Genomic DNA, 21,666 nt, shown 5'->3' with positions numbered 1-21,666 from the left:
GTTGAATTCTACAGTCATGTTTTTATTAATGATACTTCAGTGCCCAAACACTGTGAGGGCAATTCTGAATGCAGAAAGGTTTGGAAGTTACTTACACAAGGCATTGCTGGTCAGAGTTCTGTAGCATGTCACTACCACAGGTATTCTGGCAAGACAACCAGCACTTTCTGAATTAATTCAGTGGTTTTGAAAGCACCTTTAAGAAACACCAGACAGGTTCATCCAAACAGCTACCAGAAAACAAAACAAAACAAATAAAGTAAAATACTGATATGAATAACATTTCCTTAGGTTTCTCCTGAGCAGGGCTATACGTTACTAGCTATGTGCTAGCCAAGGAATAGAATACAACAAAAATATACCTAGAGAAGGTGATAAAGATCAGGGGTGATATCATAAAATTAATACACTTGGCTGTTTAAAATCCACTGTGGCTAAGGACCAACACTGAAATTCTATTTTAACTGCTTACATACCAGTTAACTTTTCAAATATTTTTAATTGAGTCAAGGTGCTGCTCGTGTTTTATTAACTGCAACTTTTATTCTGAAAGAAACCTTCAAAACTGACAGTCCTGAGGACTCAAAGGTGCTTCATTTCACAATTTGATAGGTACTTAGTCCACTGTAAGAATTTATTTCTATTTTATTAGGAGCATGCTGATCAGTTGTTGGAAAATTAATATTTTCAGAATGACTGAACTCCTGTCTCATCCCATTAAAAATAAAATGAGTAATTAAACTCTTTTTTTTTTTTTGTAGACTGACAGACATAGTTGGCAGTGCAACTTAACTGCTCCCAGCTCTCGTCTCTCTCCAGAAGTGAAAATGTGTTTCTCCCCCGGTAGCTGCCAAAGAGTTAAAAAAAAGCACGGTGACTGCAAGAGTTAAATCTGCAGCACTTCATGGGCTCGAAGTCAACCATGTCAACATCTGGAGTTGGTTGACTTTTCCCCCTAAGGATTTGCAGCACAGCGCTGGATTTTTTCCATGAATTCCCTACATTCTCAATCTCTCAGATGGATGTGACACACACCCAGCGCCCACCTCGCAAACTCCTCTGGCCACTGCAAGGCTCCAGAGGACTTTGTACTGTTTTCATTTATTCAGTGTTTAGGGCCAAATCATGCTGCTGGTCACATACACAACTCTCTCACTAGGTTTGCATGAGCAAAAGCAAATGCTGCAGCCCTGAGGTGTATTTTACAACAATTTGCCTTCATTGTGTCTAGTTTTGCTACAAATACAACTTGTAAAAAAGCCACCGACAAACCACCAGCTACTGCTCTAAAACTCATATGATACAAACAGAAGGCTGTTAAAAAAATCTGAACCAAGCCTGTATTTGTCAAATGCAGTTTTCTCTTAACTGCACAATTCTTCTAATTCTCATTAGAAACATTAATGACAATATAAAGAAAGGACAAAATTGATACAAGTAATTAAAAAACAAGACACAGCCTGAAATTACAATATCTGTGAAAAACCTACCCTGAACAGATTTATTTAGAATAAAGTAGTTATTTGGAACTACTTGTGAAATTGAGCACTTTAGCATAATAAAAAAAAGAGGGAGAGCAAAAAAAAGAAAACTAATCTGTGCTTTTAAGTTTCCACTGCAGAGTGTACAAACTGGGCATTATATCACAAATTCTGATTATTTTAATCACAAATTTCAGAAGGTTGAGTTTAATAAATCACACACACCCCTCACTTCACAGTAACAAAATAACACAGAAATATGATTATGTTTTATCCTTCTAATGATTCAATTTTTTTAAACTACAATTGTGACATTGCTGCTTCTTAACAATGTATTTTTCACAAATTCTTCCTTCCTTTGCCTGCCACACACCATATTTAATTCCACTTCGATGTACAAACAATTCTTCCATAGAAAGCACATACTACATCCTTCTCCCTTCTATTCACTCAATTTTCCAAGGACTGACTTGTCATGTTCATTGCAGGGAACAGGTTCTTTCAGATTAATTAAATAATGAGGGAGGATTTACAGAGATTTCTGCATGCTAAATCTCAAATGCATATCCATGCAATTCATGAGCTTTTTAACCATGTTGTTATTTCAAAGCTTTTGAAACAAGTACTATTTAGTCTTCAGTTCTCTGGTACTTTGGTGGCAACTGAAGAGTTAGGTTTTAAAATCTCACATACTTTTGTGATTATTTTTAAAAACAGAAAAAAGGAACAAGCTGCAAAATACCTATTATTTTTTCATGGCTTAGAGCTCCTTTAGAAAGCAAAAGCAGCATCCCCAGAAAACGACATCATAGAAAAGTAACTGAACAAACAAAAACCTCAAACACACAATCATTTTGACTATGATACTGTAGCATTCTAACATTCCCCCAAAAATCTTTATTTTTAGAAGATTTTGATTTAGCTGTACTTGTCTGCTCCAACCCAGAGCTTCTCAAATTCCAATTCTGAGCCCAGCTTCTCAAATTCCAGCAGGAGAAGTTATGTATTTCCTTTATTCAAGATTAAGATATTTCTTTTTTCATTTCAGTGTTTCAAGAAACAGCCCTAAAAACCAGAAAACACTGTAGTTCTTTAAAAACAAATAAAAGCCTTTTAAAGCCAGAAGTGTCACTAGCTATGGCTTGGGTATAGTTGCTGTAGTTAAAAATTCTTCATTAAATACACTCACAATAATAAACTGCTCTCAGACCAGCACAGCTGTTCTGTTTGGGAACCAAACCAGCATGCTACAAATATTTATGAAATTTCATGGTTAGACATGCTGTCCACATCACACGTTCAGTGACTTGGTTCTGCTTCTTAAAATAAAATTTACTCACTAAGCGTAAGATAGACGCAACTCTAGCACTTGGGTCTTTGAGGGGAAAAAAATTCATGGCTCCATAAGCAACAAGGATGGGATAAGCAATACAGGCCAGTAAACCCTGGGACATTTTTGAGAACCCCTAATGATTAATGAACAATGAAAAGCAGATTGAAATTTTTTCTTTATCAAAACGACCACATAAAGCCTAATGTAAACATCACAAACTCACCACAAAGGAGATGAAGCTGCATCTGCACTAATTAGACACATGACAGCTTAATACACTCCTGCATACCAATAAGCAGAAGTTCCCTGTCCCTTCCAAGAAATGGTAACACATACCACAAGCTAAATGCAGTTCTTGGGAAATGTACTATAGAAGCAGCTGTGCTGCAGTGAAAATCTAAGGTTCTTCCACAGGAATTATTAAATAAGGAAAACCTCAAACAATCAAAACTCTGCAAACCTATAAAGACATTGCTTTTGAAAAACAGTTTAACCTTTAATTGCTAACAATAAAAGGAAATAAAAAAAATAGAGAGCCCTTGAGGAAAAAGACTCAGCATGTGATAAGCTCATTAAGCATCGTGTTTAATGAAAACCCTATTGTAAACAGCAGTAGGATATCTCCTCCACTACTCACTGATTCAAATCACGTACAGTCCTCCCCAGGGCCCGCTCCAAATGGAGCCGCACTTCTACAGGCTTTGTTGTCCATATGTATTGTAAAGTTAGAGTATTTTGCATGAATAAACTCCCCCTGTTTGTTGAATTCATTCACCGGCTCTAGCAAACAATATACAAGAGAGTAATTATTAATACAATGAAATAAAGATTTCCTAGATAGCTAGAGCCATATATCATCAATCTGATGAGAGAGAAATTGTGGTGCAATTTAGCTATCTTTAGGGAAAAAAAAACAACATAAAAAATCCGGGGTTTGTTTATTTAAATTTAATAATAGTACTTTGTCTCCCACAGAAAGACATGTTTGTCTTTCTTTGACATAAGTTTTTTGAAAAAACGTAATGTTTTATCTTTTAATTCTTTGCTCCTCCAAAAGTCATCTTTTCAGAAAGTCCAATTAGTTTACAGTATGCTTCAGTGGCTTGTGTGCCAATTCCTTAAGCAAGATGTGTGGAGTTCAGCACACACAGCATTGAGTTTTTGGTACTGCAGGCTGGGATCCCGCTGCCCCCCCTACACATACTCCCCTTTGCCACTGTGCTAATCCCCTCTGAATTTTGCTTTGTTAAGATAAAACAGCAATAGAGCAACAGCTTCATTTCTCTCATGCAAATATTTTTACAACATATTAACGATGCTAACTTCCATATTCCCTCCAATTTCACCAAATTTAGCTCTTAAGGTATTTTACTGCCTTATTGCCTGACTGATGTAGCACCATCAGTGCAGTCACTATCTTTTCTATCCATTCCTCAATTTCAGATACCAGGTCATAGCCCCGTCCCGCAGAAAAACACTCAGTCAAGACCTCCACATTCACAAAGCCACCATCACAGGTACCACCACATCGTACGTCCGACTGAGGCGATATGACACTTCCTGAAGTTTCAGCAGCCTTCGCTTGGAAGCGATTCTCACCGAGATACAAGTACTTAAGGCAGACCTTTTAACTCCTAAGGCCCTGCCAGAATTCCAGAGTCGGTAACGCCGGGGGCTCGGCGCTCCGAGGCTCTCGGGCAGCGGCGCACGGCCGCAGCCCCGGGATGGGGATGCTGCTGCCGCCCGCACAGCCCAGGCGCTGCCGAGCGCAGGGAGCAAACCGCGCGTGCCGGCAGTGCCACACCGCCTTACCCGCCATCGTCACTGTCCCCAGCATGGCCGAAGCCACACCGACACCACCAACTCCCGCTCCCGCTCCGAGGTTCCTCCCAGCGGCGCGGGGCAGCCCCAGCCCGCGGCAGCGGCGCTTCCAGCCCCCGGCACCCGGCTGGCTGGACGGACGGACGGCCGACAGAGAGCCTGCCTGATGCAAGTCTGCCTGTCGGAGGGCTGGGCTCTCCCCCGAGCCCCACGGCCGCTCCCCCTCGTCCCGGACAGCCCCGGGCCCCGCCCGGGACCGCCCCCCGCCCGCCCGGCTCTTCCCACCGCTGGCCGGCACGAACGTGGTATCTCTCGGGGTCCGGCTCGGAAATGCCGCTCCGAGCCCTCATCTCCCTCTGCCCCGAAGGGAACAGGCGCCGGCCGCCGCTTTCGAACCAGCCGCCCGCTTCAGTTCCCGCTGTTGTAATGCCTTCCCGATGCAGCTTCCCACAAGGCATCCACACCCAACCTCAACAGATGCTGCTAAAAAGCCCCATGGATTTTGTCCCTTATAAACAAAACCATACAAAAATCACTTCTGTTCTTCCACACTGAAATACTTGCTCCTTTGCCTGTTACTATGGGATTGGTTTGGGTTTGTTTTGTTTTCATTTGTCTGAAGGGTTTTTTTAATTGGAATTCTCTACAACCTAATTACTTATAAATTGCCTCAAATTCTGCTGTCAAGAGTTTCATAGACTCCAGATACTTGTATAATAATTTAATGCTCCTACTGATAGTAAAAAAGGGATGCAATATAATAAAATAAAATGTAAAGGCTCAGTATCTAATACAGGTGCCCTCCTATAATAGCAATAGTATTTCTCTTTTGATTACAACTGATTATGTTGAATATTTCCAAAGTTCTGATGATACTTTGAGCCTTCATCTCTCTGACTGTCAGAGCCAACTTCCCAGCAAATTTACCAGAATATCTGGTTAATTTAGTTTTACAGTGGCAACTTTAATGAGTCTAAGTCATCTCTCAAGTGGTCTTCTGAATGCAAGATTCATATAATGATGACAAGAATCAACCAAACCAAAAAACTTTTAATCATAAACACTTATTTACTGTAGGCAAACACTTGTGTTGTTTCAGTGCTTGGTGCCACAATACTTCTGAGTTTAGACTTGCAAGCAAGGTGAAATAAACAATGAGTGTAGAACATGAAGCGTAGCATTAAAATGGGAGATTTTTCTATGTGGAAAGATATGTCTGCATGAAGCAACTAAGAGATACCTCTTCTCCACCTTTATTCATCTGCCTAAGGACAGATGAGGTGGACCAGACTAAGGTTCAGAGGAGTGGACAAAGAGAAACATCTGAACATGACCTTTATTTGAAAAACTCTTTTCAGTGCCCAGTTGGGCATGTTTTATTTGTCTCTATAGATGATGTCACCTTCATCTATCATTACCAGCAAATACATGCTGCATCATCTTCATAAAAGGATTTTTCACTTCAAGAGCAAACACATAGTACTGTTTTTCCTTTCACATAAATAACGCTACCATGTGGACTTGGCTCCACTGTATAGGAATATCACACAACCACAGAGAGATGATTCTCAAAACAAAGCCAAAATTTTTCAGGCAGCCTACTCAAATCCAGATTCCTAATGTTGTGTATGTTCACATCATGCCATGCAACTGGTTACACATAATTACCTGCACTCAGAGGAAGCTTCTCACCTCTTTTTTACATATCCTACGAATGTCATTTCCGAACAACTGAAACTACCCAGGATTCTTCAAAAATAATTATACTCTTTGACTATTGACTTGAAACTCATGCCCTTTTGATGGCCTTTTCTTTTACTTGATCGAGAAGCTGAGTATCAACACAAAATCTTCTGACACTACTTCCAAACATCAAGTATTTTCCTTTGTGACACTGTTTGGCAAGTATCCTCCCCCCCAATCCCTGTCCATTTAAGAGTAAAATTTTAGAGAAGTGGAGTTTCATGAAAGATAAAACAAGTTGCATTCTGTTTCTATAGTGTCAAAAGTCCCTCCTGATGCGACTTTTTAAAAAAAGGCACAAAAGCTCAGGATAAAATATGGTAGCCTTCTACAGGGATAATAGTATTATGGTAATTAATCTGAAGATGTGACAAAGAATTGCTTTTACCAGGTTTCAAACCCTAGAGTACACCACAGGTTACACAGGTGTCTTAAGGCACTCTGCAGGCTGATGCTGAAGATAGTGCTCCCCCTGTCACCATCCTTTCCCAGCTCACCACCAGCAGCATTGGATGCCTGCTCTGACTGAAAAGCCCTCCCTCTTGCCATCCTGCCAAAAAGGCAGCAGGACTGCTGAAGCAGATCTCTCAACACATGCCTGTGAACGAAGCAAGAAGAGGCTGATGAGAGCAGGAAAGGTGCGCTGCCAGATCACACAGGAGAAAGAACAGCACATTCCTGACTGTGCAGCAAGGCAAGGGAGACATTACCAAGACAGAACACACTGGGATGCCTATGATGAGAAAGGTTTTGTGGTCCCAATGCAAATCCAATTAAAAGCTGTAGGAAAGGGAACTTTAATCAAGGTAAAACCAAAAGATTAGCAGCCTGTCCTTTCTATGAGTACTGAATCATTTATCATTAATACCACTGATGAATTAACATAAAAAGAATTTCTGCCTTATGAAGGAAGGGACAAGCCTATGCAGCAGGAACAAACACAAGAAGTGGAAACTGAGTTGTTCCTAACAGGTGGATGTCCACTACTGACACCAACACCTCCAGTCCGCAAGCCACTTGTCATGTTAACTCTGTCCTACAGCGAAAACATCTCCCACAAAACAGTGCCCAAGAAGCACCTGAGCAACAACAGATCACTTGAGTAATACCTGCTCAGCAGCAGACAGCTAGTCAAGCCCCATTTCTATTTCTCATCCCATTCAGCATGCAGGCCTCTATGGTAGGTCCACTGAACACACATTTGTACTCACCATTTGCTCCAGCAGACTCCGTTTGCTCTCCGGGTGGTTCTTGGAGCAGTGAAGCCACCTCTGACTGCTGCCCACCCTCTTCCTTAGATGCTGTAACAGCTCCCAGCTGCACTGGCTCCTGTGGTGAGGCATCATCCTTCAAATTGTCTTCACTAACATCAGGTACTGGTAAACTTGCATTTAAAGCCTGTGTGGTCAAATATTGATTGAAGGATGGTAGTACAGAAAGATAGAGAAGGAAAGAAAAAGAAAATGTCAGTGTTAGGCTAGATTCCTCCTCAACCCCCATAGAATATTGTTCTTTCACTCTCATTTTGAATATATACACACAAGCAATTTTAACTTTATTAAATAAAAGAACTTCTGTGAGGGAAAAAAAACCAAAACACATAATCTGGGACTATTTATCTATTCATGCTCTCCTGCATGAAATACACAGACGAAGCAGGTCTTACAGACAATGGCTTATAACCTTGTGTAGAAATTGGTTTCTTCCATGAAGGAAAACTCCAGGATAAGGTGAATCTAGCTGATGGAAAGAAATTCTTCATTCAAAGTGTCTGGTACAACTGCTCTGATATATGAATGAATACTCTCTACAATATAGCTTTTGGTATTGCTCCTCAACTGATGTGCTTATCTTATCACCATCAACAATATAAAGAAACTGAACTATTCAGGACACAAAGCAGAAGACATATGGATTTCCCATGAGGAAATGCAGTGGAACTGAGATTAAAACTAGAAATTTTGGACCTCTGTTATTAGGCAGAAACTATTCTTACAGGAGGAAAGAGCTCTGCAATTCTTTGGGACTCAGCCCTATAGCATTTGAAATATTTTTTCTAGATTTGCTAATATATGCAAAAAGAAGAATCTGTTTTTCAGCTTCCACACTTAACACATTCTAATTATTTTCAGAATCTGTATTGGTTTCCCCTATAAGAAGAAATATACTTTCACAAGCATTTTTTTTAAAGCATGGAATGTGTTGTGGTCATTATAAGATACTTAATTACCCTTTAATTTATTGATTACCCTTTAATGAACTAGTTCTCCAACTGATTCTATTACCTTCCAACAGAAACCATTTCAACTAATTAACCATTATTCCTGAAGCGAAGGTTTGAAGTTCCTCTGGTGGAACAGCAAACTTTAATTACGTATCATTGTCTTATGATTTGTCTGTACTCCCAAAATACTGCCACTGAAGCCCTGTTAATTAATCAAAGGTACCACAGATACATTACACCCAAAGATGGGATCTAACAACCACAAAACCACATGCCTGAAGCACCAAACTGGGATCAGGAAGATGCCACATTCCTGACAATTGTCTTCCAGCCCCCTCCCCCCGCCCATAAACCTTCTGAATGGGGAAATCTATTTATTTCTTTTTACTAGTAATTAGCCTGCTGCAACAGAATTTCAAATCAACAGACAGAGTGCCAGGAAAAGGGCTTTCCTCTTAATCATCAGATTCTTTTCACATGCTGGGTGAGATCTGGGAGAAGCGCCGTACCCCACTTCCACAGGCATTGAAGTGTGTGCATTCAGGTTCCCAATTTTCAGTTCAGAAGCCCTTAATTAAGCCAAATTGTTTCCACCCGGCGTTGTTGCGCTCCTCAAAGCTGCCTTTCACAGCCACATAATCCACCTCACGAAAAAGGATCCCATTCTGCTCCACTGCCAATACCACAGATGGAATAATTTGGCTTTAGAGTTTTCACATGCTGAGACCAGATATTAAATAGAAGAAATACGGAATGGCTCAACACTCAGATTACATTCCCGCTTCTCACATCATCCTTCCCATAAATCTAAAACACAGGAACTCAGGAGGGATAAAGATACCACACTACTGAACAAAGGCACGTAAACCCTGGGAAGCTCCTCTGCAGTTGCACACAGCATTAGCTGAATGGGAGTAACCAATTAAAGACAATCAAGAAAATCAAGACATAGAAAACAACAACCTAATTCTGAAAGGGCTTTAAGATTCTTCAGTACAAGTTCAGTAGAGGACCATTACTATTTTTTAATAAATAGTAAGTTTTAATGATTCGTTCTTGAAAGACACCTGCTAGTCCTGCAAACACAAGAACAACCTTGATTTGACTGGCTCTCAGGAAACTTGTCTATCTGAAGAAAAAGCCATGGATGACTATTTCAAGATGACACTCTCAGAATTAGCACCAAAAATTCTTTCAAGTCACAAGAAAGGCAACAGCACTGAATATCTTAGCATTCCTCACGTTATTTAAAGATTTCTTTGCCTTTCTTTCCAAACCTCCCGTGGGCAGCACACCATTTTAAAGCCAGACCCATGTATAGACACACATGTACAGACACAGTCAACCATTTGCCTGATAAGCACCAGTGGACTCTGCAAAGAGCCAGAGTACAAAGGTACTGGGTACCTCAATGTAGTACAGCTTGTCTCTTTTTTAAATCGAGCACAGACTGTTAGGATAAAATATTAACAATGGTAGTACTTGCTATTACCCCAGCTCTGAATTTATTCTATAGTTTTGGTGCATTCAGGAAAACAGTGACTTTATATAATCCTAAAGATTGGTGATTTCAGACCAAAATTCAGAAGTCACTGGGTCTAGCAGATAACCCTTTGATCTGTTAAATCTGCAATACCTTCCAGTATGAAAAACAGAATTAAATATAAAACATCACTAAATTTAAGACTATAGGCAGTTTTTACAACCAGCCAGTATAATTATAATCCCTGTTCACCATGTACATAAATTCAGTTTTGGAAACAGGATCCATCTGTCACAACTGAGTAAAAAATGTAAATACATGGAAAAACCTCAATATTTTCAAATCTGACCAGACCTGTAATATAACCCTACCTTTTTACCCCAGTCTCTTGGGAAAGAGTTTGATGTGATTCTTGGCCTTGGGAAGGCAAACTTAGATTTTCAAATCAAGTGTTCTGCTTTAAATAATTGAATAATCAAAACTAATAAAATAGTATTTTTTCCAAACATGCAAAGGAGAAGAAACCTTTGGGGAGTTTGTAAAGTGAAAGGAGACATAACAGCATCATTAGCTTAAATAAAGAAAAAAAAAATTGTTCTAAAAAAAGTTGCTCGGGCTCTTTATGAGGGTCAGTGCAGTCTGTCCCACTGCATTAGTCCTCAAAAGAAACTAATTTCAGTTTTCCTTCACATTAACTGCTTCATTTCTCTGAAGGGATCTAAACTGCAGTTTAGTCCAATTATATCTAATTTGGTGAGCAGTGCTCTTAATTCCATTGAGAATAGTTGTAAAGCCTAGACAAATACAACAGAGTTTAGAGAGAGATGGGTGAAAACAAAATTTAAAAAGACAAAAATTAAGAGTATTAGGAATCTTTCTGTTCATCTTTACTCATTTATCTACAAGTAATGAGACATTACATTTGGCAGGTTTACCAACATTTATCAGCTTTTTGTGGCACACATTCATTACACTCCTTTGATTATTAATTTATGAATGTGTTGTCTCATGAACATGGGAGAAACCAAGGGGAACTGGTTATCCAGTTCACTGATCTTTCAGCTTCTTCATTCCCAAAACAAAGGGCCGTTAGCAAAGCAACACTCCAGTTTCTGTCACGCCACTACTGTACATCCTGCATATATTTTTTAATATTTGCCTCACATTCACCACAAAGATGGAAGCAAAGGGCAGACACCCAGCTAATGAGACTAAAATGCACAGGGCTTGTTGCCCACATCACTCTAACCAAGAGCAGCTTCTGCTCCATCGTGCATCCAGCAGCAAGCCCAACTGTTAGATCCCATTAAACGCACACGAAATTGAAAATGGATAAATTAACAGGACAAATTGAATGAGATGTGGATGAACTGCAGGTCCCTGATCTCACTATACATTAGTGGATGCTTCCTTCAGGCACCATTCCTGAGGGGTTCACAGCACCCAGCCTCTTCCCCCACCAGCTATCACCATCATTCCCAACATTCCTTGTACCAGACCCAAATCATTCCAGGGATTCCTCACACCAGGCCCAAACGTACCAGAGTTAATTTTGCTTCATTCTGTTAATCCTGCTACACTGATTCTACATTAGATTACTAAAATAGCCAGATCCAGCTGTCTGAACAACTGAGCAAACTAACATAATGGTCTCTAATATTTTTCCTGAAGTTTGATTTTGAAACTCTGGGAAAGACTGTTGCTGTGCTCAGGGGGTCTGCTTTTAGCACATGCTGCTTCATTAAAAAGAACTTCAAACACCAACACTTGGGAAAAGAAAAAAAATGGATCATTCTAACCCTTTGTTCACAGCAGTTTGTCTTGTTTTGCATTAGCTAAACATTAGAGACTTGTGGGATACTGCAAGTTCCAGGTGAAGAAAACACAAGGCCCTTCCTCTATAAGGCACATAACAGCACACTTAACTTCATTACCTTATTTCTGCCTCCTGCAGACAAAGCCAAGAACTTGCTCCACACCTTTCAGCTCCTCATTTACCCTATTCTCCCCCAATTCTCAGCTTGATTTCACTGTGACACCTCCTTACGGATGACTACCCTCGAAATCCAAATGGATAAAACAAAAGTCAAAACACCAAAACGTTTCTACACCCAATTCATCCCTGTGATCTCTTTTTGCAACCTGTGAAAGAAACACTACCCCCAGTCTGTTATTCTGAAGCCTGATCCAAACGGAGCTCCTTCACAGGTCTCCTACCTTTCAGCTCTTTCAGACAGCACCTTATGGAAGCATTTCACAGGTACAGCTCAGCCAGGCTCTAAGGACCAGTCAGAACAAGGGCTGAGCACGCAGCACGATCCTCCCCTCTCAGCAACCACACCCAGGCTTGCATTTCCAACCTGGAGGACTTTCAAAGTCCCGACGCTCCTCTTTGCATCTCTTCAGCCTCCACCACATCAAACACAAGCTAATTGCCTCGTCTTTCAAAGTGCCCGGCCACTCCCTCCACCACCTCCCTCTTATCTCCTATACTACTAGGGGGCTATTTCACGCTTTTGGTGCCGCTACGACACCAATTTCCATTGTGCATTTTTTCTATTACACATTTTTATTCTTTCACCCCAGCCACTCCACAGGCATGGTCAGCCCTCCAAACCTTACCACTGAATTGTACCAGTCTCTTCCTCCCCAGATGGAAAAGAAGCATCTAATGGGAATCAGACCCTGCTGAACCAGGGGAACCCTGCAGCCTGAGACCAAATGTCTCAAACTGGGCTCCCAGAGACACAGTCTAGGGACTTTCCTTGTATAAGCTTCGTTTCACCACTGCTAACATAGTATTTTCAGGCTGACTCAGCTTCACTCACCAAAACGCAGTTGTTTAAACAGCAGATGTAAGTCTGCCCCAGCTGTTATTTGTCAGGCACTCGGACAATAAGACACTCTGACATCTCAGCTGGTAACCCCTTTAGAAGAGACAGTTCCAAATATTTACTGTCTAGCACACACTTGCTCTCATTACAACACAGGTAGCATAATCAAGTTACTACTCAGAAATGGGAACCATCACGAAAACACTGTTTGAATGACTTGCTGCTCAAGTGGGCGCCCTTGCATGCCAGCAATCCACCACACTACATCTTCAAGCCATCAATCCCCATGATTGATTTTGATGTAAGAATAGCTTATAAGCATGCCCGTATTTTTCCAAATTCTCTCTCTGAAAGCTTCCCTACACTGTTTCAGGTAGCTGTTCCAACAGAGCTTGGCTCCTTCCACAAGGCCATGGAAAAAAAAAAAATAAACTGTATTAAAGCTGGCACCTCAGACTTCTAAATAAAATGGAAGTGGCACATGTGTGATTGTCACTGTTAGCTGCAATGCTGGTAGGATGACACTGCTATCCTGGCATTGCCCACATGGCTTGAAGTCACCTTCTGTCCCATGGGAGGGCACCATGCCGGCACTTTTTCCTATCTCTCCGATGCTTAGCATCAAAAATGGAAGTTGGGTGAGAGCCACATCACTGCTGTGAACAGAGAAGGTGCTCACAAAATGGAGATGCCCAAACCAATCCAGTCACATGCTGCCACCAACCGAAGTGTGACCCAGCTTCTTGTTGAACTCTGGACACGAGATCTTGCCTGCTCCCCTGTACCTGCAGCTTCTGCTGAGTCCCAGAAGCTAACACATCTCGCTCAATCAGTAGAGAATGACCTTGCCAAAGAACTGGAACAGTTTTCCAGGGGCTTAGCTCCTTGAATGAGCTCACACAGTACCAGATGCAATAAAGGAGAAGATGCAGGTGCTCTGGAGAGGAGGCAGGAGCACATGAACCACCTCACCAGACATCTCCATGGCTTTTGTCAGTTCAGGACATCAAAGTTTCGTTTGGCCTTCTTCAAGACCAGAAAGATCTTGTTCCTACTTCTATCACTAGTAAATCTAGTAAATCCTTCTCAGGCCAAGCTTCAGGCCTCCATGCTGTTCAGGACAGTCTGCCCCTGAGGTTTCAATGAGTTTTCACCAGCTCACTGCTACCAACAGGAGAAGTTTTTTTTCATTTCACCTCCTGCCCTGCTGCAAATGCTTGCCTTGTCCTGGCTCTTGGTCTCACCTCTACAATGTAGGAGTCAAATGAACTCACAAGCAGATCAGGAAAATGGTCCAGCAAGAATAAATTTCAGTTTCCTGAAGGGTTAGTGAGTTTAATCTGCTTATAGAAAGGCAAGGTTAGGACACAACACAGCCAAGTGAGACTGTGTCATCTGAGGCAAAACAAAGAAGAACAGGGGAGGAAGAAAAGGAGGGGGGAAAAAAGCATCACTGTCACAACAGCAAGGAGGTAACTCCATCACAAAAATCAGCCTTCTGTAGAACCATACCCTGCCTCTTGGTTTCAACAGGACCTCAGGGGTCAATTCACAGATCTGATTAATTCAGTTCAGGCAGCTGAATGGATTAGTACCACCAGGATCTCCCACACCTCCCTACAGAGGTGGCTTCCCACAGTGGTGGCTATGCAAGATAAGGAGCAGCCCCTCCACTGCCAGAGTTTAAGTCTTGTCTGCTACAGTAAAGAAATCTGCCCATTTCAAGTTCTACTACTGTGGCAGGCTGGAAACTTTGGAGCTGCTTTATGTGTAACTCACCAGGAACTTTTGAGAAGATGGGTCAACAGCTGAGGTACTCACCACAGGAGCCCACATTTAACCCACCGTGTTCACAAGCCAGGGCCCAAAGCTCTGTAGACCAAGTGCTTTCCAAGGTCCCTAGGCTGTAGAAGTGAGCACACTGAAACGTACACCCTCCCTTTTTTTAACCAGGACACTCAAAAACTGGTACCTGGCCAAAGAGTCACACGTGAGTAACAAAACGGCTTAATGACTATAAATTTTTTCCTTTCTAGAAGAAAAGGCGAAAAGGTTTTCATCTTGTAAAAAATGCAACTACATCATGGAAGAAATTTAATTAAGTATTTCAAGGATTTTGCATCACAAAAGAAAGCACAACTTCTCTGGGATTTTATATCCTGTATAAGACTAGTTGCTTAGATAGTTTATTTGTAATTGCCTTGCCAAGGCTCACTCAAGATGGATTCCACTGAAGTAATTTTCCAAAGTTTTTTCTTCTAAAAAGGTTGTAATAAGCATTTTAATTTGGAAAATGCAAGATAGAAGACCACCCTCCAAAAGATTCCCTATTTTCCACAAACATATTAGTTATCTGACAGATTTCTCCAGGGACATTGCAAGACCTGGTAATTTTCAAATTCAAAGAGCTGGAAGGAATAATGATGAAAAACTGTGTCACAAATCTGCACAGAGTTACTTTACTTTAGTAAGACAGACTAAATGAGACACAAAAAATGTATGACTAAACTTCATTAAAACTGATTTTTCTTTTTATGTAATGTAATGGAAGGCAAAACCAGCTGTTTTATGAGAACAGCAATAATAAAACTTCTTATAGCAGTGAAATGGTAATAGAACCTCCCCAATTTTAAACAGTTCTACTTGGATAATCAGGCAAAAATCTACTACAAGACATTTTTCCTAAAGCTCAGAAGACATAAAACACAGTATTAATAATAATCTGTACTTGAGAACAGTATTACCGTGATTCCCTTTTTTTAGAAGGCCTTAGTTCCCATAACTGGATAAACATGGCTATGAATATTATGGCCCTTCTTCAAAGTCGCATTATCTTAAATTTTAAACAACCACAATAGCCAAATGCTTGCCTGATATAAATTCCCGCTTTTCTAAACGTCAGCATCTGAATTCTAAAATTGCCCGACAAAACTGCTAAATACTTTGTGAACCAACATCAACCCCCAATGCTTATTTAGTTAAAAAAAACATGAAATACATCTTAGTTAATTTAAAGTTCATTCGCAATGTGGTTTTCAAATCTGTCAAAACACGCACAAGGAGGTCTAGTGGCAGCCAGGAACTATGGGAAATTCAACTTGAAAGTTAAATCTGAACCACAAGGTCAAAGAAACAAAGTCATAACCGGTTCTCAAGCTCTAATACACCCACGCACCAGTCACAGAAACTTCGGAGTCTCCCTGCTCTGAGCACCCAAACTCTGAAGAGCCCAAAGAAGGGGATCTCGGTAGAACGTGGCATTATTTCTCCCCTCACTAACTCCCGAAAGCCACGTTATGTAAACACCCAGATGCACATAACCTCCCTTTCAGTCCCAAAATCCCCTAAACGCGCCTATTCCAGAGGGATAAATGGGTTCATTCATAATCTATTTTTAAACACCAGACATGTTTTAAAAGAATTTCTTTCAATTCTTCAACGTCTTTATTTTAAATCACACATACCTAGAGCTCCTTCGCTCCCCACGGGCTGGAGTTCGGGAGTCCCTCCCCCTTTGCCCCCTATGCGGTACGACAGCGGGCCGCACCAAAGGCATGGCTCCAGCCCTCGCCGCCGACACCGCCGCCCCTTCCCCGCGGCGGCGGCGGCCGGGGGGCGGCGGCTGAGGTGAGCCGAGCCTCGGGGTGCGGGACGGGGCGAGAGAGGGGGCACAGCGCGGCTGGCGCCCAGCCGAAGGCACTGCCGAGCCGCGCCCCGACGCACCTCCCACCTGCTCCCTCGGGAGGGGAGAGGATGGAGTGGGGGGGCTGCGGAGAGCCGCGGGAGCCGCGGCGATCCGGCCGCAGGACCGCAGTCAGGAGGCTCCTTGGCGCAGACCTCGCCGCGGGTGGGTGCGGCTCCTCTCGCCCCGGCCGCACACAAAAGCGGCGGCGCCCCCGCAGCCGCCCTCGCCCCCCGCCCCGCCGCTGCTGCCGCCGGCGGGAGTTTTATGACTGCGGCGCCGGCCGTGGCGCAGTCCCGGCCCCGCCGCGCCCCGGCTCCGCGCCCGGCCCCCGGGGGGTGCCCAGCGCTGCGGCAGGTGGCCGCAGCCGCGGCGGGAAAGTTTCCCCGGCTCGGGGGTGCGGCGGGAGCCGCCGCCTCGCGTCCCTCCCGCCACCTCCCCGCCGCCCCTGCCTTACCTTGGCGGGCTCCGCCGGTGGCTGGGGTTCCGCCGCGTCTTCTGCCGGCAGCGGCTCTGGGGGAGTGCTGGGGGGCTCGGCGGCGGCCTCGGCCCCGTCCTGCGGGGCGGCCGGCTCGGCAGAGCTGCCGGCGCCCATGGCGCTGCCCCGCGGCCGTGCGGAGCCGCGGGCGGGGGCTCGCGGTGGGCGGCGGCGGCGGCACAGCCGGGAATGAAGGACCCCGGTTCTCCGCAAACTCCTTTAGGGCGCGAGAGGGGGGAAATTTAAAAAAAAAAAAAAAAGAAAGGGAAGGGAAGAAAACAAAAAAAAAAAAAAAAAGCGCGAGCGAGAGCAGCGAGGAAAATCACCTCCTCCCCTGGTCCCCCCGCCCGCCTGCCTCTTGCTCCATCACATGAGCAGATCCCCGGACACGCCTTGCAGCATCAAACCGGGCTGATAAGGAGCGGCCAAGGGGGGCAGCGCCCTGCCCGCCGCCGCTGCCGCCTCTCCCCGCCCCTCCCGGGCACCGCCAGGGCGGGGGCGCCGCCCGGCCCCTGGCCCTCCGCGGCGGCACCGCGGCGCTGACTCAGCTCCTCGGTCCCCTCGCCGCTTTCCCGGGGCCGGGACGAGCGCCCACCCGCCGGCACCCTCACGGGCTCCGGGCCGGGGACCGCGCCCCCCGCCCGGCCACGCTGCCCCTCGCCCCCCGCGGGGCTCCTGCCGCCTCCTGCCCCGGGCGCTCGGCTCCGCGGCCAGCAGCCCTCAGCGCCGGCTCCGGACCTCAGCCATGCTGGGCCTGCCGGAGGGAAGGACGTCCCGGTTTCAGCTGATGCAGAAATGTAAGGTCCCATGTCTTAGGCAACTTTGAAGAAACAAAAAATTCAAGCCGCCTGTTTGTTTTTAGGACTTCTTTTTGTTTGTGGGTGGGTTTTTTTTTTGTTGTTGTTTTTTAATTGTCGTGCAGGATAGATTCCCAGTTATTAATTCATGCCAGATCCTGGCACAAGCAAGGAAAGCCAAGAAGAGGGTAGTTTCTCTCCTGCCCAGAACACACAAAGCATCTTTCCCGTGCCACAAATGCAGGACCAGCATTTATGTAGGCATGCTCTTAAGGTACTTTCAAAGGTATCATCAGCGAAATAGTGCACAAATTAAATTAAACTAATCACAATGTGCCCAATGGGTAGCAAACAGATTCATTAACTGTTCTTCACCACAACTATAAATTTTTTTTCTAAACATGTGCATGTACCTACCCTATACAGAGTTCATGGTTAAAATCAGGACTGGTCTGAAGAATTCATAGTACAGACATGATTTCTTTCAGAACATTTAAACCTCACCCACCATAACACTGTTTCATTCAGAAAAAAAAAATCTGAAAAAATTCCATTCTACAAAGAGCATAATCTTCACGTGCTAGTCAGTTTTTTCCCTAAAAAAATCAACACACATCAAGTCAATGACTGAAAAAGCATTTTCATCATCTCCTTTAGCTAACGCAAGAACCTACTGGAATTGTTTGTGTTCAGCTGACCGAAACTGGTGTTGTGGGTCACAGAGTTGGGATAAATATCTCCCTCTTTCTGCTTAGTCTTCATCATTTTCAGAAGAGAGAGGAGATATAGGTCTGAGCTTTAAGTAGTGCCTAAGCCCCTGTAGTGGAACTTACCCATAGCCACCCAGTACTTCTGGATCATCCACCATCCAGCACTCACAACAGGGAGCAAGGAGCCTGTTCCCAGCCTTTCCTGGCTGTCATCCTTTCTCCACTTGGTCTCTGGTGGAGAAAGAACCAGCACCACCTCCATTCCCCACCCAATCTGCCTTTCTCCCTGCCTTCAGCTGCTCCTTTGCAGGTGCAGCTGAGAATGGAGGCCAGCCCAACTGCTGCAGGGCTGTCTTGGCTTCCCCTTCAGCCATGGACCCTGGGCATAGACACAGAGGACTCCTGGGCTTTGGAGAGGGGAGGGCTGGCTGTGGGGCTCAGTGGCACACAGAGAGGTTGGGAACGACCTGTGCCATGGGGAGATCAGGGTTTTGCCAGAGAGTTTCTCAAGAAGGGAGATGTGACATAATTCAAGGTCTGTGCCGCATCATTTCTCTTTTCACTGGTCATTGACCACAAAATGCTTTCTCTGCAAGCAACCAGAGCACTGCCTCCTTCCTCCCATGTAAACTTGCTCTCCAGTCCTTTTGCTCTTGCCTGGCAGCACCACCTCTGTGCCCAGCAGTCTCAGAGCAAAGATGCTGCAAGCACTGCAGCTGAGAGAGACATCCCTCAATGCCCATTCACTGGCCATTTTCTGAACACAAATTACTTTCTTTTGGCTGAAAGTCTTTGGTTACATCTCTTCAGTGAAATAAAACGTGCTGGGGATGGCTTTCTGGTGATAAGGTTGAGCAGCACAGGATGGCTTGTGTGTACACTCCACTTGAACCACCACAGTTCTGCAAACTTGTGCTGCAGACAGCCATGAGCTGTTGTCTATCCCTGTGTAATCCCTGAGATGGGCACAGCTTCTGTCTCCTTTCTTCTTGCATTTGCTTTTGTTTTCTTTCCTGGAGTACATCTAGCATAGGAACTTTTAAGAGAGATATCCAGAGGGTGGTCAGTTCCCAATTTGCCATTCTTGATGGTCTGCACCCTGCCCATACAGAAAGAACCATGATGAATTACAGGTGTGACTCTGGCATTTGCCAGCCTGTTTCCCTGCCTTCTGCCTGTGTGCTGAGGTGGTTATTGCCCAGACCTTTACCCTGAACCCTGCAACTGCCTCCTGCTGTATCAAAGTGTTGTTCAGGCACTATGTCTGTTTCTAATGACAGACTTCCCAGAGAAGTGCAGTCACATAACCTTCCTCTGGTCCTCTTGCAAAGTCATCAAGCATTGGTGTTGAGGTAAGAATATTCAAGCTATTGACAAAAGTATGCATGCACACTTTTTAGGATGAATCCAAGGAATCAAGAAAGATAATAATTAAAGCTCTACTGGCATGTTATCTAGAACTATTCCAGTGAAACATCTTTGAGGAAACTCCTACTAAGAGGTGCAAGCACAGACCTTCCAAATGGCAGGACAATCTTTCAGCATTGCAGCTAGCGCATGACTGTTTTAAAACTCCCCTGAAACCTGGATAACTTTCATAATGATATTTATAATGCAGAGTCTGTAGACAGGGTTTCATTTATTTACTTTTAAAATTGCTTCTTTTCCAAAAGCATTTATGATTGATGTAACCACTGATGCTTTTGTACAGAAGAGATGAACCAAATGTCTCAGGCTGTGAGCCTGTGTTGATGAAATATTTTCCTGCTGTCTTCTGCCCCATCCATGATTTTCCCCATGCACTCCTTCCAGCCTTGACTCTGTTAGTCCCTGCAAGTGGCCACAAGCTTTGCTGCTGTTGGCTGCTCTGGCTGATCCTGAGGAGCAGCAGGGTGGATGGAGAGCCAGCAGCAAGGTGGGCATGGGAGGACTAATCCCCAGCATCCACGATGGGGAACAGGGCTGCCTGCCCAGCTGGCATGCCAGGGGCTCCTCCATATCCCACCCAGGCTGGCTGTTCACAGGTTTGTGTGAGACAGTGGCTGGGAGCACCAGCAGCTGCCTGGAGCCCTGTTTACATGAAGGCTCTTGCTTCCTTTATCAGTGGTGGAGCTGCATTGGGATATTTTTGGCATAAAAGCTAAGTGGAAACATATTGTGTAAGTGTTCTCAAAATGGGAAGCTCTCAAGAACATACCTTAGATCTGGATAGAGAATATGGTGCTCTGACTGCACCTCAGCTGTGTTTACTGCAATCTTCAGCTTTTTCTCCCCTCTCTTTTGTCCAATTATGATAGGAAATTATAGGATGCTGTTAGAAATACATGGATATGCCTAAGGAGCTAATATGTATCAGATAAATAAAATAGTAATGAGTGTAAAAAGAAGAAAATTACAAAAATCTGTGTAAAAATACTTGTTTTGCAAGCAGAATTGATAATGCCATAGTAAGAAATAAGGAAAAAGGAATAAATTTTGCTGGTAGAAGACTGTTTCTTTACTTCCCAGGAGTTCACATATCCCAGAAAAATCACAGTAACAGATAAAATGAGCAGAATCTTTACATCTAATAGGTTGACATCACAGAGGTGATCTGTATCAGAAAAAAATCTATTCATGGATAAGGACACACATCTATGTGTTGCACAGAATAAAACTAAATTGGCTCCTCACACTGTGCAATTTAAAAATAACGTTAGTAGCAGAAATTGACTTCAGTCTTGAATTTGATGGCTATTTCAGTAAAGGCCACATATTTGTGTAGCAAGTGTGTCATTCAGCGAGTAGTTGCACATTTCTGTAGCACCCAGAGACCCTTGTTGGACAACTCAGAGCTGTTTCAGGAGAGAGAGACCCAGCCTGTAGTTTTCTCTAGTACCAGTCTGTCTCTACTACCACCCAGCCTGTAATTTCTGATTTCTCTGTAGTTTCCCTGTGGTTTCTCTCCTTACCAGTTCTTCCCAGGAGGTGTTGGACAGATATGTTAAGCTTCAGGAGCCTAGCTGTTGTCATCTGCCCACAGACAGTTCTTCACTGGGGCATGGGACAGGGCAAGAGACTGCAAAGGTCCATCCCATTGG

General features: G+C 43.8%; 1 protein-coding gene across 4 annotated transcripts in view; it reads right to left on the bottom strand.

Annotated features, from left to right (window-relative positions):
- Window positions 1–17,508, bottom strand: part of AKAP12 (A-kinase anchoring protein 12) — a 30,626-nt gene extending 13,118 nt beyond the window's left edge. The window contains exons 1-2 of one of the 4 annotated variants that reach the window (XM_077175376.1): window positions 17,059–17,508; window positions 7,590–7,776 (exon numbers count right to left, since the gene is read on the bottom strand). In XM_077175376.1, the coding sequence (XP_077031491.1) occupies window positions 7,590–7,776; window positions 17,059–17,196 (325 nt within the window). In that variant the 5' untranslated portion in view covers window positions 17,197–17,508. Of the gene's footprint in view, window positions 1–4,626; window positions 4,809–7,589; window positions 7,777–17,058 lie in introns of those variants that run through there. The other 3 variants (XM_054630414.2, XM_077175377.1, XM_077175378.1) reach the window with 3 other exon arrangements.
- Window positions 17,509–21,666: the final 4,158 nt, after the last annotated feature.

This window comes from Agelaius phoeniceus, chromosome 3 (assembly GCF_051311805.1).
Source record: "Agelaius phoeniceus isolate bAgePho1 chromosome 3, bAgePho1.hap1, whole genome shotgun sequence".
Lineage (NCBI taxonomy): Eukaryota > Metazoa > Chordata > Aves > Passeriformes > Icteridae > Agelaius > Agelaius phoeniceus.
Note: the sequence above shows the minus strand (reverse complement) of the source record. Positions and strands in the feature narration are given on the sequence as shown.